The following is a 17,813-nucleotide window of genomic DNA, read 5'->3' as shown; positions in this document are numbered from 1 at the left end:
CACCACCCTCATTGGTGGCACCCAGGGGGCAGCAGCCTGTCTTTCTACCTTACCTTTGATTCTTTTACATAAGAGGCCTTTCTCTACTTAAAAAGAAAACACACACGCGCGCATCTTGTGCCATTCCTGCTGAGTGGATAATCGCTTGGGACAGCGATGTTTACCTGCACTGAAACCCCACCCCCAGCTGCCACTGCTATTCCTGGCAGCAAAGCTCTGTGCTGCTGCCACCCTCTTAGTGGCATTAGCACTTCTGAGGTGCCTTCCTCTTGCACTTTGGCAGCAGCTTGGAGGAGCCATCGTGTACCAGTGCACCAGCCCTACCGCCCCCCACTGACTGTGCTCTGGAAGGAGGTGGTCACAGCCAATGCTCCCATGGGCTCAGCAATGCCCTGAGGAGGTGTTGTGGGAGATGCAGCATTTAGATCCATGCCGGCTGCACCCAGTGACAGCTATGAGCTACAGCATCTCCTAAACCTATTCCCAGCTTCCCTGACCTGCCTGCTCCGATGATAGAGCCCCTGGTTTGCGTGTCCCAGGGGCAAAGCAAGCCCAGACGAGCTACGGCAGCTGCCCTTTGTCCTTCCAAGAGCTGTACTATTCAGGGCTCCTCCAACCCTAGGAGTGGGGTAGAGGAATTTCTGACACCAGACCAGAGCATACCAGAGATGATGAATTACAAAGAGTCTCTAATTGTGTTCTGTATTGTGACAATGCAGAAGGAAAAGGAGAGTCCTTCACAGCCTCTTCAAAATACATTTTCCAGGTCCGGTTTGGAGGTAGGGGGAAACAGATTCTGGTGGCTGGGCTGCCCTGAGCCTGCATTGTACCAGCATGGGTGCAGGACACAAGTAGACATATCACTGTGTACATATGTGAACATATGGACATGAGGACAAACGATTCTTAGACTTTCACCCTTTTATCTCTTACACCTGCTTTTGTCTTACTTTTTTCCACCCCACATCCTACCTATGCTCCCACACCAAGTTACACACAAACCAGGCCACTTATTTACAACCCCATTCCTCTGCCCTGGCTAAAAACTGTCCCTCTCAACTGTCTGATCAGCATTGCAGCCAGCTCGTGCCAACACCTCCCCATCCCCCTCGGGACACCTGCCTCCCTCCCCACTCTGCTCATCCTCCACATGGTTGGCCTCCTCGTTGGCCATCACCATGGCCTTGTCAGGGCCATGGGCTGGCTGGTGGTTATCACTGCTGTGCTCCTCGGCTTCCTGCACGTCAGACTCAGCTTCTTCAGTATCGCTCCCACCACCCACTGAAGGGTTTTTCTCTGGGGGAGGTGTCTTCTTCCCTCGGTTCAGGCAGCAGTAGGTGGCCATGGCCAGGAAGAGAGCGGAGAGCACCACCTCCGAGCCCGCCAGGTAGAAAATCACCTCATAGTTCTTGAGAGCATCAACTAAGCGGCCTGGTGGTTGGAGAAGAAACAAGATGGTTAGCCTCAGTCCCGTATGGACAGACCAGCACAGGTGGGCAGCACTTGGGGATCTATTTCTGAAAGGAAGACCAGGAACCCTGGATAACTAAACCCTACCATCTGTGTAAGAGGATGGGCAACTGCAAGTCATGTTGGGTCAGTACTGTCAGAGCGCAGCTTTGGTGCTTTCCCATGTTCTGGAAAGGCTAAACAATGGGGACACGCTGATGTCAATGGTATCAGGCTGTGATGGGCCATCTTCTTGCCAAGATGAGATCAGCCTCTGAAGACTTGGCTTCCTTTGGAGGGCCCACACCTGATGATTTCTCTGTCAAAGATGTATTTCTTTTTTCACAGAGAAGGTGTTGAGGCACTGGCACAGCTCTGAGTCCCGGAGAAGCTGTGGGTGACTCATCCCTGGAGACATTCAAGGCCAGGTTGGATGGGACCCTGGGCAACTTGATGTAGTGCCTGATCTAGTAGTTGGCAGCCCTGCAAATGGCAGGGAGGTTGGAATTAGGTGATCATTGAGGTCCCTTCCAACCTGAGCCTTTCTATGATTCTATGATTTCCTCAATGTCTGAAGGCTGACAACGGAAAGAGGGATCCCACTGTGACTGAGATGCCATTTGCCAAGCTGAGATGGAGCTGTGATGGCCAAAAGCTTCATCCCAGTCCTACATTCTGCTGACTGCAGATGTGACCCCTGGCCCAGGCTGTAATGAAACTGGCCCTGCATTTGCAAACAGTGAATTCCTCAGCAGGTGAATGTGCCCTTTTCACCCTGGCTGGACAGCAAGCGAGGATTGTATGTGTGCGTGTGTGTGCAGCTTATCCTACAGCGAGCCCCTCAGCCCCACAGAGGGGGAAACAGCTCAGGAGGATTACACCAAACAAAGACACTTTGTTCAGACCCTTTTGTCCAGTCAACTGGCTGTGCTAAGGCTGAGCTGCGGGGTTTGCAAGCACCCTCAAGCTTCCTATGCAAGCAGATCCTGCAGCAGAAAGTCACCCCAAGGTGGGGAAATGGGAACCCCTTAGTCCATTCTTCAGTGTCCCTGCTCCATTGGTGTCCCAATTTGTACTTTTACATAGTGCCAAAGCACAGCTGAACTGAGGAGGGAGCCCCCTCTATGATGGCCCACAGTGGTTTGGCCACTGAATGTTTAATGCGTGGGGTGGTAGAGGGAGCCCCCTCTATGATGGCCCACAGTGGTTTGGCCACTGAATGTTTAATGCGTGGGGTGGTAGAGGGAGCCCCCTCTATGATGGCCCACAGTGGTTTGGCCACTGAATGTTTAATGCGTGGGCCTTGAAGATACAGCCTCTAGTGTGTGTCCTGGATTTGCTGCCTCAGTGTCTTGTCTCCCCTCATCATCTACAGTAGTCTCCTACACCTTGTCAAAGAAACCATTTGACCATAAACTGTCAAAAATAACATGTAAGAGGGAAGGCCAGCATGGAAAACTGTAACAGCAAATGCTTCAGGTGGCTCTACACACCATTCTGACAGCCTTGATTGACACCAACATGCTGGCACCTTGAGTTGGGGCTGACACAAACTGAAATCACCATTCACAGAATCAATCAAAATGCCATGGAGATCAAGGAGAACTTGAAATATCATCCCCTTGTCCCACTGAAGAAGCTCACAGGATTTTTTGCAGCATGTGCCTGACCCTAACCCCAGCATGACTTGATGCCGTGTTCACAGTGAAGGCAGAGATATGGATCCCAGTGTGAAAGAGGGAGAAGTGCCACTGATGAGGACCGAGGGACACTGGAAGTTGGCCATTCCGTATGCTGAGGTCTCTCAGGAAAGCAGAAGGAAATATCATTTAGCATTTTCTGCCCCAGTTCAGCTGTGGTGCGTGAGGGGAGACCAGGAGCTCTCACTTCACAGAGCTTCCGGGAGAACTTTGAAATTGAGAAGTGCGGCCTTTATTCGAGGATTGTGACCGTGAGCAACACCTGCAATACTGCAGAATGGAAGTAAAACTAATCACCTGCATTTTGCAGCCCCACACCTACCTGCAGAGGGTGGACCGATGAGCACAGCAAAAGCCTCGATAAGTAGGACCAGCCCGATGGCACTGGAGAACTTCTGGGAGCCAACAATGGCCATCAGCACCTCGAACTGCAAAGCTCCCACCATGCCGTAAGAAATGCCGAAAAAGACACAGAAGATGACCAGCCCCGTGTAATTGCTAGCCCTGGCACTGCAGATGTCTGTCAAGCCGTTGAAGAGCATAGCGAAGCTGAACAGGTATGCCACGTGAGGGCGGACCCACTTCAAGCCAGCCACCATGCCACATGCTGGCCGGGCAAAGATGTCTATGAAACCAATGATGGAGAGTAAGAATGCAGCCTCTGTGTCTGGTACTCCTGTGTCCTTGGCGTAGTTGACTAGCAGGATGGGGGGCACGAAGAGACCCAAGACCAGGATGAACTTTGAGATAGTGTAAATGATGAAGCCTCGGTTGGAAAAGATACTAAAATCCAAGAGCTTCTTTCCTTTCTTGGGCTTCTTTTTGGCTTTCTTGACTTTCTTGCTTCCATCGGTGGTGCTGATCACCTCCTCTGACTTGCCTCCCATGGGCAGCATCTCCTTGGCTTCATATTTGTCCTGAGCCTTCTCCATTTTCCGCTTCATGCCCATATCCAGGGGCCTCATGACTGCCCCACAAGTGCAGCAGTTGAGCAGAAGGCCCCCCATGATGAGGAACCCTCCTCGCCAACCAAACTTCTCCAGCAGCACTTGCCCCAGTGGAGAGAGGGAGGAAAGGAAGACAGGGCTCCCAGCAGCAGCCAGTCCATTGGCAAGAGGTCGACGTTTGTCAAAGTAGGTGCCCAGCATGATCAGTGAGGGCTGGAAGTTCAACGCCATACCCAGACCTACGCAAGCATGAGAACCAGGAGGGAGAGAGAGAGTGCGAGAATGTGAGATGTGTTCTGCAACAAGCTGAAACCTACCCAAAACTGCCCTAATCCTGAAGCCCTTCTTGTGCTCCACACAAGCCCCTTCTCCACTGTCTGGTCCCTGGAAAAGGTGGGCTAACAGCCTGTCTATCGGAACTGTATTTGAGTCTGATAGCTGCAGCCATATTTAGACAGGATCTCTGCCTTAAACAGGAACTTTGCCCCAGTACCACTGTATACTGCTGCCAGTCCAGTTGTCATCCATCACTGGGCATTGCCTTTCTTTTGTCCCTCTCTCCTGACTGTTTACATTCAGCATATACACCTCCCACAGTGCAACATTCAAGACTAGATGCCTCCTGTGAGCAGGCTCGGATGGGTTGAGGAATGACCTGATGCCAAATATGGCAATGCTAGGGGGGATAACACTCTTAGCTCTTCAATCAGTGTGCTACCCCTACTCCTGGGGTTCTCACCTGTCAGCACGCCAGCTGTCAGATAAAGCTCAATGATGTTGGTGGTAAAAGATGCCAGAATCATCCCAGAAGAAGCTAGCAGCCCACCAATGAGCATCACAGGCCGGCAGCCAAACTGGTTCACCATGATGCTGCATACTGGTCCTGGGAAGAAGCAGAGAAGACAGAGTAGGATTCCAGGAGATAGATAGGATGTGTGGGAAGGGGCAGTGTGCCCAAACAGGGCACACAGGGAAGATGAAACACTAATGGCAGAGGTCACTGCTTGGCTGTTTAGCTACACAGCCCTTGGGCCTGGCCCAAGGACTGAAGCCCTGGTGTGGAGACCTTTGCCCTGCCCTGCCTTCCGCCCCTGTTCTCCGGGAACAATAAAGGATTTGGTGCTTCAGCAAACATCATGGCCACTGGGGTGACCCCACAGATCTCCTGGGGCAGAGGTGACAGAGACATGAAATGTACCACATATGTAGAAGAGTGTAGTGGGAGAACTGTCTTCAGCACATCGGTTCATGATTGAGCGTGCCCACGGGGACATGGTTTGGAACTCTAGTAGGGCAGGGGGAGGCACAGGTTGGGTAAGGGGAAGTATATCCAAGCATCACCTGTTCCATAGAGCATGGCCAGCATGATTGAGGAGATCCAGGCCGTGTCACTGTAGCCCACATGGAAATCTTTCATGAGCTCCTTGAAGTAGACACTGACAGCTTTTGGGAAGGCATAGGAGAAGCCAGTGATCACAAAGCAGCCAAAGAGCACGATCCAGCCCCAGCCACCATCAGGGGGCTTCACAGGTGCTGGGAGCTGCCCTTCCTCTGGGTCAGCTCTCCCCATCGTCTAGCCTGGGTGGGGAAAGGCAGGCTGGGATGAGGTAGGGTGACACAGAGAGGCAGCAAGAGATCTGCAGATTCTGCAAGAGAGGAGCACAGCAGGCAAACATTTACTGCAAGGTTTCCCTCTGTATCCCACATATATAGCCCTCACTTTCTCTTCCCTGCTACAAGGGACAAGACTTGGGAAACGGGTGAAGGCTTGAGAGCACAGCAAACCTGTGGCAGTGGTTATTTGCATGCCAGAGAGATTAGAGCTCCATACCTATCCAGAGGGGCCACAACAAAGCCAAAGGGGGAGAAGGAGGGAATTAGAGGATATGTCTTGTGAGTTACTCTCAGGACTCCTAAGCTGCACAAGAATTTTGCTCCAGTTGGCTGCTGTGAGAATGTATTTCTCATTTCTCCCCTACGTACCAGGTTTCTGCCATACCTCTTCCAACACCAAGCACTACTTCAGTTTCTTCCACCCTGAGGTTTATTTTCACACCTGCATGCAAAGTTATTGCCAATCTTCTATTTGCTAGCATCAGACAGGTGTTAGAAAGCACACAAAATGGTTTTAATCAGGCACCTGACCAAAGCTGACCTACGGAGGTTACGGTAGGTTGAGAGTCACCAGCTACCCCAGTGGTCTCCCTCCTTCCTCCTCACTCCTGAAAGTGCTGGAGGGTTTGTTTATGGCAGCACATAGGGGTCTGCCACAGCCACAGTGCCCTGCAGTAGAGCTTCCCAACCTTCAGGACCCCATCAGCCATGAAAAAGGGGAGCAGTGAGGATTGAGGCAACTTTTCCTGGGGGGAAGTACCCTAACAGCACTCAGGGACTGTGGCAAGGGGTAAAGGCATGAATTGAGACCAGGCTGCTAGAAAAAGAAAAGAATCATTGCTAAAAAGAAAAGGTTAATTATACACTCTTCAGACACACATACCTTCCGCTCATCCCTTTCTGGCCGTGTTCCAACAACTGGCATCTGCATTATCAGACTGAGTACAGCCCCATAGAAACATTAAGGTTGGAAAAGACCTCCAAGACCTCAAAGTCCAACTATCCACCCACTAATATTGCCCACTAAACTCAGCTTCAGCCCCTGCCTGCCTTTGCTCCTCTCCCAGCCCCACCTGGTTACAGCCAAGCAAAAGTTGACCCATAGCAAAAGTATGCTGATGGCTCAACCAGCACTGTCCTCAACCACCATTCCATTCACTGCACCTCAAATAAGAGCAGCTGTCACCAAGCATACCTCAACCCTTTTTGCCTAAGCCCCTCTTCCACCATTGCTCTTCTTGTTCTTGTCCTCTGCCACAAACCAAATCTACCAATTAGACCCTTTGCATTTCATCTTCCTAGCAAGAAAATGTTTGTCCACCTGTGGGATCACTTCAGAGATTTCCACAGCATCACCGTCCAGTGATGAATAAACAGCATCTGAGCACATTAAACAAGTATCTATAGGTACTACTTGAGTCTAGGGCTGGATGGGTTCCTGCAGGAGCCCCTTCCATGGCACAACACACCTATACAGCAAGGTATGAAAGAGCATTTACCTGGCTGCAGCTCGATGCTGGCTGACAATGACGAGGTGCAGCTGAGCAGCTCACACGTGGAGCTCCCTCCAAGCCAACGTGCTGCAGCACAGCTCTGCTGGAGCTTTATCCCAGCTCTGAGCAGGCGGTTCAGAGCCGCCTCAATCATAACGCCCCGGTGCGCACGCGGGCTCCTCTGCTCACCGCTGCACACGGTGGTCACACCATGTACCCTGTACCTGCCTCTGCATACGCTACAGCTTGCTATTATTTTCTCCACAGTTAAGGAGCTTTATTCATGGGTAAAAATACCCCACATTAAAGCTCATCAGCACAGGCAGCAGCATTTGCCTTGGGCACTGCATGTAGGTGGGTTCGTAGTGAGCATTGCCACAGGTCTAGCTGCAGCTGGAGTGATCTAGCTCCTGGCCAGGAGACTAACACCAGCACCAGAAGTCACCAACCCTGGTCAGGTGAAGACCACTGCAGAAAAACCCCACTGTACCAGGCAAACTGCACCACTAGCAGCATCTAGGAGTGTCCATACAAATATGAGAATCTCTCTTGGTGCCTCAATTGAGCGTGTTAAGTCAGGAAGGATTTAGTAAATTCAAAGGCCACAATTTGTGCCTCTAGCCTACAAAAACCACCCTGGGAAAGCTTTCACTAAAGAATGAAATGAGTACAAGCCTGCAGAAGCTGTCACGCTGGCTCAGATGCGAGCATCCTTCTGTACCACTGACCTGTGCAATGAAGCGACGAGCACCAAGGACCCCAAAGACCGAGTGGGTCGGTCCAGCTGGTATTCCCCGGCTCTGGATGACTGTGCCCAGTCAGATGGCCCCGCGGGTTCTTTGCTCCATGGCGGGCATGCTGTCAGCAGGGCAGAGGGTGACAGCTGCAAAAACCCAGTGCCCTTTGAGCAGTGCCTTGTGCCCCACTGCTTCCTTCAGGGCAGCCACGTCCTCACTGTAGAGCTAATCCCCTCTCTCAGCCTGCTTTCCTCCAGCTCCAATGCCACCCTCTGCAAAACCACCGACAGAGGGGATGCCCCAAGCAGCGGACCCCCTTGCCTCCTCTGGGTGGATACAGGCGGCGTGAATGTGGGTCAGTAGCTGATTATGGCTTCAGGTTGACGAAGACCAGCAGGTGCTGAGCGTGCAGAACGTACTTCTCCACTTTTAAGAGGCTTTTCCAGCCAATAGGGAGGAGGAGGAGGCTGCCTGCTGCAGCCTGAATCCCCCAGTAATCCTGTGGCCTGCCATGGGGCTCCTCATCGCTCTTGCAGCAGAGCTGTGCAGGTTAGGAGCAGGCATAGGAGAAAGAAGAGTGCTGTGATGGGCTGAGCAGATTTGGTGCAGGGGGAGAACATAGCAGAAATCCATGTTTCAGTGAGGGGCTGAACAGGGGATGGGGCAGCTTTGTACAGTGCCCACTGCCTCCCCCATGCTCTTGGGGCGGGGCAAAGCCAAGGGGCAAGTGCCCTTGCAGTGTGAAGACGGTGGAGCAGCCAAGGGACTGCCGCCCTCCATGGCTGGAATAGCTGCTGGGACCAGATCCATCCCACCCCCAGCAGCCAAACAAAAACAAAACCCCTGCATGGCTGCCATTCCACTGCTACCATGGTTCCCGGCCACACGTGGGGAAGCCCATTCCCCTGCAGGCTCTGTGGCCAGAGTTTTGGGGCCCACACGTTAATCCTCCCAAGCTTCTTAGTCCCTGTGCCCCATCAGTGGGGAAGGAGGCACACGCGGGGCCCGCAGGTCTTGGCAGCGCTCACAGCCAGGGTTTAATTTCTATTAATAAGGCTAATCGGCTCAGGCCAGGGCTGCTGCTTGCGCTCCCTCCCAGGAGGGAGGGCAACCCGGTGGCAGGGCCAGGATGGCGGGGCCTGGCGGTGCGAGAGAAGATGGCTGCCAGGCCTTGTCCTCCTGCCTGAGGCCTACCCGCGCATGGCAAGCTGGTGGGGGCCGGGAAGCAAGGATGTGCTGCCCTCCAGTGACAGCAGAGCTGGCAGAGAGTCAAGCAGCCCCCCACGCCCTGACTGTTAGGGGATTCGCGTCCCCCTCTCCGTGCCCCCTGACCACAGCGAAGGCCTGGCTGTTGGAACAGCTATGGAAGCAGCATCCTCTGTTTTATTTCAAAATGCATTTTCCACGGGATGTTTGGTGGAAGGACAGGACAGCGACACTGGGCTCCATTGCCTCTTTCACTATACCCAGGAGCTCATTGGCCAAGGAAAGGGTCAGCTGGTGGTGAGGAGGGGCTGAAAAAATGGCTGCCAAAGGGGCCAAGAGCCCTTCAGCCAAGCCACAGCAGTGGAAGCTTTCTGGCAGACATCTCCCTCTGGGGTTCATTTTTCCAGCAGCAAAATCTGGTGAGCATCCTTCTCCAGACCATTAGCATTCACTCCCCACCCCAGGCCACCATCATCAGGCTTCTCCCAGACAAGCACAATAACATCACACGGGTGGAAGGCAATCCAAAGCGAGCAGCAGGGGCCTGCTGCTGGCTACAGCACGCCAGACAGCCATAAGACAGAGCCTCATGTCCCAGAGGGAAGGGAGGGATAGAGAGAGGTCACTCTGTGAGTGGTAGCATGAGGTCACTGCCCAATATGGTTTGCAGCCCGTCACTGCTATGCCTTCCTCTTCCCTGCAGCACCACTTCATCGGATAATGGGTGCGGAGCGATCGTTGGTGACCGTGGGACGCAGCTTGACTGTGGCAAAGGGGTTGGTACCTCTGAAAGGGAAAAGGAGAGAGACCACATCAAGAAAATTGGAAAGTCCATGCAGGAGAGCTGATGACCAAGCAAGCGCTGTTAAGTCTACTACAAATAATATTGTAATAATGCCACTCTCTCTGGTGACTCCAGAGCGCAGCCCCATGTCTCCCTCTTACCTTGGGAAGAGTTCAGGTGGTTGGTCAAATACTCCTGGTTTCTGCAGTAAAAAGAGAGGCAATTGTGAGTGATCTGGAATGGGGAAGGGAATGGAGAGATGAAAGTGGAGCAGGGGACACTGCACACTTGAAGATTCTGCAAAATGCTTGAGTGAGTTAGGAGCCCAAGTCCTATTAACAGGACTCTGACTCCTTATTCGTTCAAACGTTGCATATTACCTGTGGTGGGTGGTTGTCCCTACACCACAGGTTCCTTGTTTCCCTAGGACACCTCCCTTTGTTTTGGAGAAGGCGGCAGATGCCTCAGATCCCCTAAGTGTCACATCTGAAGAACACAGCAAACAGGGCCAGTCTGGTCTACGTTCTACCCAGCCAGCACAGCCAGAGATGCCCCCTCATGTTGCCCACCCACTCTAGCAATGAGCTCATTGTCAGTGCCCTCACATGCTCCCTGCACCTGCAGGGAACTCAAGAGAGCTGGTACCCTGCCCTACACTATGTATTGCTCAAACATGAACCAACCTGATGGAGAAAGATAACCAGGTCCTGTGGCCCCTACCCTTGGCCAGCAGATGATGAAGGATCAGTGACAATTGTGATGGCCTGCTAATGCACACCAGTTTCTGTAACTGGTGGCAGAGAAGAAAGCTCTTCCCAACTGGAAAGTCAAACAAGTATTTATTTGCTGCTGGCTCAACTGGAGGAAATTTTGAGCAGAACTTTAGAGCAAGGCTGAGTCTTTCCAAACTTCTAATGAGGTTCAATTGCTTTGCTACCAAAATTTAAATGCTCCACACACATCATTGTTCAACCGCAGGTCTATCCTTATACTCCAGCCTTGGGGGTGGATGGAAAAAAGTAACCCAGAGGCTGTAGACTTCAGAGCCCATTCCCCTCCATGCTTGTGCAGCCTGAGGCTTTCTGAAACCATGGAACAGGTCATGAGAGCAGTTTCCTACAACTTCACACTGGCCTAAAACCAGTGACTAGAACTGAGGTTTCCCAGCCTTGTGCAACTGAGCAAGAAGCACTTTATAGGCAGCACCATTCTTCCCTCTCCTACCAGAGGTCCTCATTTACAACCATCCTCCCCTTTAGCTTTGACCGTTCTCGCCAGTCAGTTCCTCACAACTGGAAGCAGTGTTACATGGAGGGTTTAATTCCCAGTGTGCCATCTGTGAGCCGTGGGTTGGAGATTCCTTGCTCTAAGACTCTCCAAAACGGCTGTGCTTTCAGCTTTCACCCTTAATGCTCTGCCTATTCCAGCTGTGACTTTAATCCAAGCCTTGCTCAAATTTGGAAGAGGACTAATGAAGCTGCTCTGCATTCACAGAAGGGAGAAGAAGGATGGCATCTCTGTCAGCTGGTCAGCCACCCCCAGCCCAGCCTGATCACTCCATGGTCCTACTATTAGCAGAAAGAGGTGCTGCCCCGGAGCCACCAGAAATCAGGCTGGGAAGTCATGGAGAAAAGGACTGAACTGAAGGGACCCTGGTGAGCAAAAAGAGAGAAAAATGAGAAGGGCAGGGGCACAAAGACAGTCCCTGGAGGAGGAAATCCAGGCACTGAGGATCTGCACAGACAAAACTGAGTGTAGGGACACCAGGACATGGTTGCACAGGAACAGACTGGAAGAGAAAGGCCAGTGCTAATAAGACACCTAATTTTTGTAAGGGATGAGGGCACATGTCAACATCTCATGAGAGTTTTTCTTGCTCACTGCAGAACAGGATGGAAGCCAGCATCATTGGAAGGATGTGCCCCCCTCCATACACACCAGTCAACCCTCCTGCACTCACCTTGGAACCACCTGAGGTCACTGACCCACTCTGGTGACTGCTGACACCCACAGGCGGGGGAGGTGGGTTTGGCACAGCAGCTTGGGCAGCAGCAGCAGACCAGCTAGAGGAAGAAACGCTGGGATGGTCCAGGATGTCATCCATACTGTGACTACTCCGGAGTGGGAAAGACCTGAGCAAGAAGAGAAGACAGTGAGAGGAGAGCCAAAGAGCAAGGAATGGGGAGCAGAACAGGTGCTAGCCACAGGGACATCTTTGAAGGAAATACGCAGCCTGCACCTGAAACAGGCACCCCGCTAGTGTGAAAGAAACTATGAGGTGGCAGGCACTTCATTTTCTGCCTGGCCAATTGCCCTCCTCTTACCTGACAGGTGGCTCCTCCACATCCCTTGCATCCTCCAGAGGCTTGACATAAGCTTCGGGGAACCAGCCGCATCTAAGTCACAGGAAGAGAGAGGAATGAGCTCCAGGCAAAGCACAGTTTGTGGTTCTTCAGATCTAGCTGCCCAGCACGCCTATCTACACCCATTCCACGCAACAGCTGAGCCTCTGCTGCAGCAGCTATCATGTGTAATAGTGTTCAGCACAACTTTCACCCCTAGGTGGGGCAAGACAGTCCTTGGGAAGCCACGGAGCAACGATATTAACACCTTCTGTTTGTTTCAGGACTCTTATCTCAGAAGCTAAGCTCTTCTCCCCAGGGCAAAGCAGCTGCATCCCAGAACTCAAAAGAAAGGCACCGATCTTGCTCATCTTGCATCTGAGTGACCCAGAGCAAGGGACACAGACCCCATGTGCTTGAGGGCAGGCTTCACCAACAGGCGTCGGCCGGTAACGCCGCGGAAAGTAATTCAGTAAGTGCTGGGTGCAGCAGTTTCCATGCCCTGTCTATGCTGGAGCTGAGAAACGCCAGGCCTCTCAGGTAACTCCACAGCTGGCTCCCCTGGCAGGAGCCACTCAGCCATGCAAGTCAGGAGGTATCACCAGGGCCCTGGCTTTCGTCACCCACCCTCGCCCTGCCTCATTGCTTCTCCTGCTCAAGCAGGCTGGCAACGTGGCACAGGAGAGATAGCATGCTCGACACAAAGCCAGTTTACTGCACCGAGGTCTCACGTACGTGGACGAGCCCTCCAGCTTGCCGTACAGCCAGCCATTCTGCGCCTCCGGCATCAGCACCGTGATGACATCCCCAGCATCGAAGCGCAACAGGGTCCGGTTGGCCCCCGTGGTGTGGGGTGCAATAGCCTGCACTCTAACTGTGCTGCTCCTCTGCCTGCCTTCACTGCTGCTGCTGGCCTCGCCAAAGGAACCGGAGCGGGAGATGCGGCCTGCAGGGAGCAAACCTGCAGAGAGGCATCAGAGGGGTCTGGGTAGAACTCAGCATCCTCCTGCACGACCCACGCTGCCTCAATGGGCTGTTGACCCTCTTCCTGACCCTGCTGTAGAACATGGGTCATTTTTGTTTCTCCCCCCACCCTTTTTTTTTTTTTGTTAATTATTACTTTTAAAGAGTTTAAGCTGAGATCTGAGATGAATGAGAAGCAGTTGAACCCTGGATGGACTCCACTCTGAAGGCTGAGCTCATCCCCATTTCATTCAGCGCTGTCCTCCCCAGCAGCCCACGCACTGACCACTCACTATGCCCAGCAACGTAGCTGAGGATCCACTGTCCAATAGTCATGGTTCCTCCCTGAACCCAACCCCGTTCCCAGAGAAACCCAAGCACTATTTCCCAGCTCCCAGCCACGAGTCATACTGGCTGATGGTGTCCTCTGCAGTGGCCGCCTGGGGACCTCTGGTTGAGGAGACTGTCTCATTTCTGGCGGCTCCTGAGAGAAGACGCTGGACCTACTCCCGGCCATGGAAGAAGCAAAGTCCCCAAGGGGTCTCTGTTGGAAGGAAAGGAGTCTGAGCCCATGACCACTGAGGCTGTGTCAAACAAGAGACACCCCATCCCTCTCAGAAAACAAAAATCAGCATATTCCTCCATCACAGCCCACGCATGTGCTTCCCTTCATCTTGGGCAGAGGACGGAGAGATGGGGGGGCTGCCAAGGCCTGGCCTTGCTCTGCAGCTCAGAAGGGCAGAGCAGCCTTGCCACCACCACGGTGAAGCTATCCACGTGCTCCTCACCATCTCCAGGTGGGTAGGCGTGAGCCGGCCTGATGGATAGCCCTGGCCATGAGAGGTGGTGAGCAGGCCCTGTGTGTGGCTGTTGGAGGGGTTGCGGCTGGCCTCCAGCTGCTCCTTCCACTGTGGTGCCTTGGTCTGGATCATGCCCCTGGCCTGGGGAAAGAGAAAACAGACAATGATGGACTCACTCACACGTTTAACTCCTCACCAGCCATACTCCTCCAGCAGAGGGGAATCAGCCTGGACCCCAACTCCGTGCACAAAACACTGCCTTCACCCAAGGGGTCACCGAGCCCCAGGTCTCTCCTTCCTATATGTTCCCCTGCAGCCACTCAGCTCTGCCCCCCAGGGCCGTACCCTGCTGTAGAACTGGAGGAGAGTGTTGTAGAGCATCTGGTGCTTTTCAGCCAGGAAGCGGTAGCGGCGTTTCTCCTCCAACTCAGCCTCCCGCTGGCTGTTGGAGAGGAACGCCTGCATCTCTGAGCGCAGCCGCATCACGTTCTCCTGGGTCAACGGGGAAAGGAGGAAGAGGTCAGTGAAAATACAGCATTCAGAAGAAACACTGAAATGGGTGGTTATGGCTACCAGCTTCCCAGCACAGAGGAGCTAGAGCCCGGGGACCAGATCCCTGCACACTGGGGCTTGCGAAATGAGGCAAAAGCTTGGCGGGTTCTGCAGGATTGAGCTCCACAGGTCAGCAGCACCCTGTAGAAGAGGAGTTTCCTCTTTTCCAGATAAGCCTGCTGCCTTTTGACTCTCAGGGACAATCCTTTGGTTTTTCAGGAAGGGCAGAGCTGTTCAGACATCAGCCATGGTTTCAGAGAAAGCAAGTTCTTCCCCTGCTCACCTTCATCTCCCGGACATTTTTATCACGGGCCCTCTCCATCCTCCAGAGCTCTGCCATGCACTTCTCCAGGTTGTTAGCTCTGCGCCGGTACTCCATCTCGTACTGCTTCTGGCTCTCCTGTCAAGCAGAAAGCAGGTTCAGTGAGGAAGCAGGGACACCACAGTCCGTGAGAGAAGGTAAGCCTCCCCAACCTCTTGCACAGTGTCTTAGGTGGCAGGGAAACAAGCAGGGCCAAGGAGCGGAAGGGAACTCAGCACTCACACTGATGAATTGCACATCCATTTTGGAGTTCTTCTCCATGTGCTGCAGTAGGTCCACGTGGAATGTCTGAGCCTAGAAGAGGGAAAGGTTGGATACTGGGAAAAATTTCATCTCAGAAAGAGCAGTGCTGCAGTGGCACAGGCTGCACAGAGAGGTGGTGGGGTCACCGTTCCTGGAGGTGTCCCAGAACCATGTGGATGTGGCACTGAGGACACGGTCAGTGCTGGGGATGGGCTGATGGTTGGACTAGATGATCTTAGATGTCTTTTCCAACCTTAAAGATTCTATGATTCTGTGAAGGAGCCAGAATCCCCGAACTCATCACGATGCTGTGTGAACCATGGGAAGCTTGGCTCGCAGAACCCACAGAACCAGTGGCCCCTTGCCAGCTGGCCCCCAAAGGAAAGCCAAAAATGGGCACACTGGGGCTGCTGTGGAACAGCCCTGCAGCCTGGGGGTGCACTCGCCTTCAGCATGAAGCTGGGAAGGTTGGCATCCCCTGTGGGTGGTGACAGTTCACAAACAGCACAAAAAATGGAACAGAGAAAGCTTTAGTCATGGCAGCTGTGCAACACACCTCTGTCACATGCAGCAGGGATGGCAGGGAGGCAGCACCTGCCTACAGGCACTGAGAGGGAGGGAAATGGGGTGAACTGGGCAAATGCCAGCAAACTGCAGCAAAGTAACTCCCTGTTAGTCCCTACCTGCACCAGCCCTGAGGAAAAACACTCACCACGACTTCTAAATCAGAGCTCAGCAGCTTCTGTGTGTCAGACATCTGCATCAGGATTTCACCTGAAGAGAAAAGAGAAGGGAGAGGGTGGAAAAGCACCATGGCCATTTCCTGGTGCGACCAGGGAGGCTGAGCAGCAGTGTGCCACCACAGCTGATATGTGGGTGTGAAAGTCCAACAGCACTCAGCTTTCTGCATCTCCAGAGGCTGGCTGCCTTCATTTAGAGGATCTGTCTTCCCCCAGTAGCTGGAAAGGGACCAGCTAGTGGGGAAAGCCCATCCCAGGACAGGAGTGGTGTATGGGAGAGCCTTACCCAGCACATGTGAAGTGGAGCTCTGCAGCGCTCGCTCCCCAATCTTTTCAATTGCCTTAAAGTAGACTTCAGCTGCTTTGGATAATGCTGTGTGGAGAGGAGAGGAGAAGTAAGGATGTGACCTGACTTCCCACCAGCCCCAGCCAGCAGTGTGCAGGAGATTCACCCTATACCTACTTCATAGGTCTCTCCCCATCTGTACCTACTAACAGCAGTGGGTCACAGAGCAGGAGGAAAGCCCAGGACGTGCCATGAGGTGAGACCAGCAGCCCACTAGCAGCAGACACTCAAGAGAGAACCCACTCACCATGGAAGGCACGCAAGTAATTGTTCCCCAGGTACACTAGATTCTCCAGTGCAGGGTTGAACTGCTCCAGGATGCTCTGTGGACAGGCAGAAGCATGTTAATGCTGCTCTTCCCCATGTACCAGGTCAGTGCCAGTGACAAGGTGGCTGCTGGAGAGCCACACTGACACCTAAAGATGGCTTTCTCCCTGGGAACTGTGCTCCTTAGCTGCTGCAGACAGGGCAGTAACTACAAGGGGATCTCCCTGATCCTGCCCAGGTGAAGGCCACCGTTTACCACACAGGCACAAACATTATTTTTCCTGTCAAGGATCTGATGCTCCGCCAAGCTCAGCAGCTTGATAAGAGAAGGGATGGACTGCTTCAAATCAACCCATTCGTTTTTATTTGCTGATAAACCTATTTATCAAAGAGTTTTATTGCTTACAGCACAGAAAGGCAAAAACAGCCAACTGAACTTCTGCTTACTACCAGCAAGGCATGTGGCCCTTCCAGTTTCTTCCTGGGTCTGCCCTAAGACCCGTGCCATGCTCCCCTCCTGCCAGTCACTGCTCCCAAACCCAGCACAGAGCCCAGAGCAGCTGCTGCAGCTCAGCCTGGGGACAGATCCGGCTCTCGCAGCTCTCCTTTCCTCCCAGCTCTACCTCTCCCCTAGGCAGACAGAAGCACCCTTCAGTGCCGGCACTCACCTTATAGATGGAAATGGTGGATCTGTAGGACAGGTCCATCTCCCCAGGCTTTTCCCTCTCCTGCAGAGGAGCAAGGGGCGAAGGAGACCGCGAGGTGCTGTGCTGGTGTAGAGGAGCCCTTCCGCAGAGCTGTCTGGCTGGAGAGCCTGTCGCAGGCAAGGAATGACAGCAGGAAGACACAGCCGTGGTACAAAGGGAACAGAGCGCTGCTGGAGTTTAATAATTCACCAGCCAAGAGGATGGAACTTGATCCCTGGATGTAACCAGACTCTGGGGAGAGAGGAATCCTGCAACAGCCAGCAAGGGCATGTGACCGCCTCCTTGAATTATTGATTGCCAGCTCCGTGCCCAGCTCCCCCTGCCCCAGCACCTGCAGAGCCAGCCACCTGCCAGAGTCATGCTTTGCTTGCTGCCTCCATTCCTCCCACAGCCCACAGGTGGCTCGCTCAGCCCTCCCATGCTGCTGGACCACATCCTCAGGTCCCATCCCGGTTCAGGAGATCCCTACAGGCTTGTGATCACAGGCAGCAGTAAAAAAAGAAACAATTCCAAACAGGTTTCAGCTCTCCCCTGTCCTATATTCCCAGAGCCTTCCTCCCACTCCCAGTCTAACTGAGGCACCCCAGTGCCAGCAGAAGCT

General features: G+C 53.2%; 2 protein-coding genes across 2 annotated transcripts; both read right to left on the bottom strand.

Moving 5' to 3' along the window:
• Nucleotides 1–703: 703 nt before the first annotated feature.
• Nucleotides 704–5,666, bottom strand: SLC16A8 (solute carrier family 16 member 8). The gene is made up of 4 exons (XM_065742967.1): nt 5,438–5,666; nt 4,836–4,979; nt 3,472–4,335; nt 704–1,431 (listed from the first exon to the last, which is right to left on the bottom strand). Exons 1-4 carry the CDS (start codon nt 5,664–5,666, stop codon nt 1,040–1,042), a joined length of 1,629 nt encoding a protein of 542 aa, XP_065599039.1. The 3' UTR covers nt 704–1,039.
• A 3,630-nt stretch (nt 5,667–9,296) lies between these two features.
• BAIAP2L2 (BAR/IMD domain containing adaptor protein 2 like 2) lies at nt 9,297–17,354 on the bottom strand. The gene is made up of 14 exons (XM_065741293.1): nt 17,174–17,354; nt 16,486–16,561; nt 16,179–16,265; nt 15,865–15,926; nt 15,132–15,203; nt 14,871–14,987; nt 14,381–14,527; nt 14,024–14,176; nt 13,647–13,779; nt 13,008–13,233; nt 12,255–12,326; nt 11,891–12,062; nt 10,092–10,132; nt 9,297–9,932 (listed from the first exon to the last, which is right to left on the bottom strand). The coding sequence occupies exons 1-14, from the start codon at nt 17,210–17,212 to the stop codon at nt 9,857–9,859; spliced, it is 1,473 nt and encodes a 490-aa protein (XP_065597365.1). The 5' UTR covers nt 17,213–17,354; the 3' UTR covers nt 9,297–9,856.
• Between the last annotated feature and the right edge of the window lie 459 nt (nt 17,355–17,813).

Source organism: Cyrtonyx montezumae, unplaced genomic scaffold (genome assembly GCF_038088225.1).
Source record: "Cyrtonyx montezumae isolate F1298 unplaced genomic scaffold, pur_monq_1.0 scaffold_3, whole genome shotgun sequence".
In the NCBI taxonomy this organism is placed as follows: Eukaryota; Metazoa; Chordata; class Aves; order Galliformes; family Odontophoridae; genus Cyrtonyx; species Cyrtonyx montezumae.
This window is presented reverse-complemented; position numbering and strand designations above follow the sequence as displayed.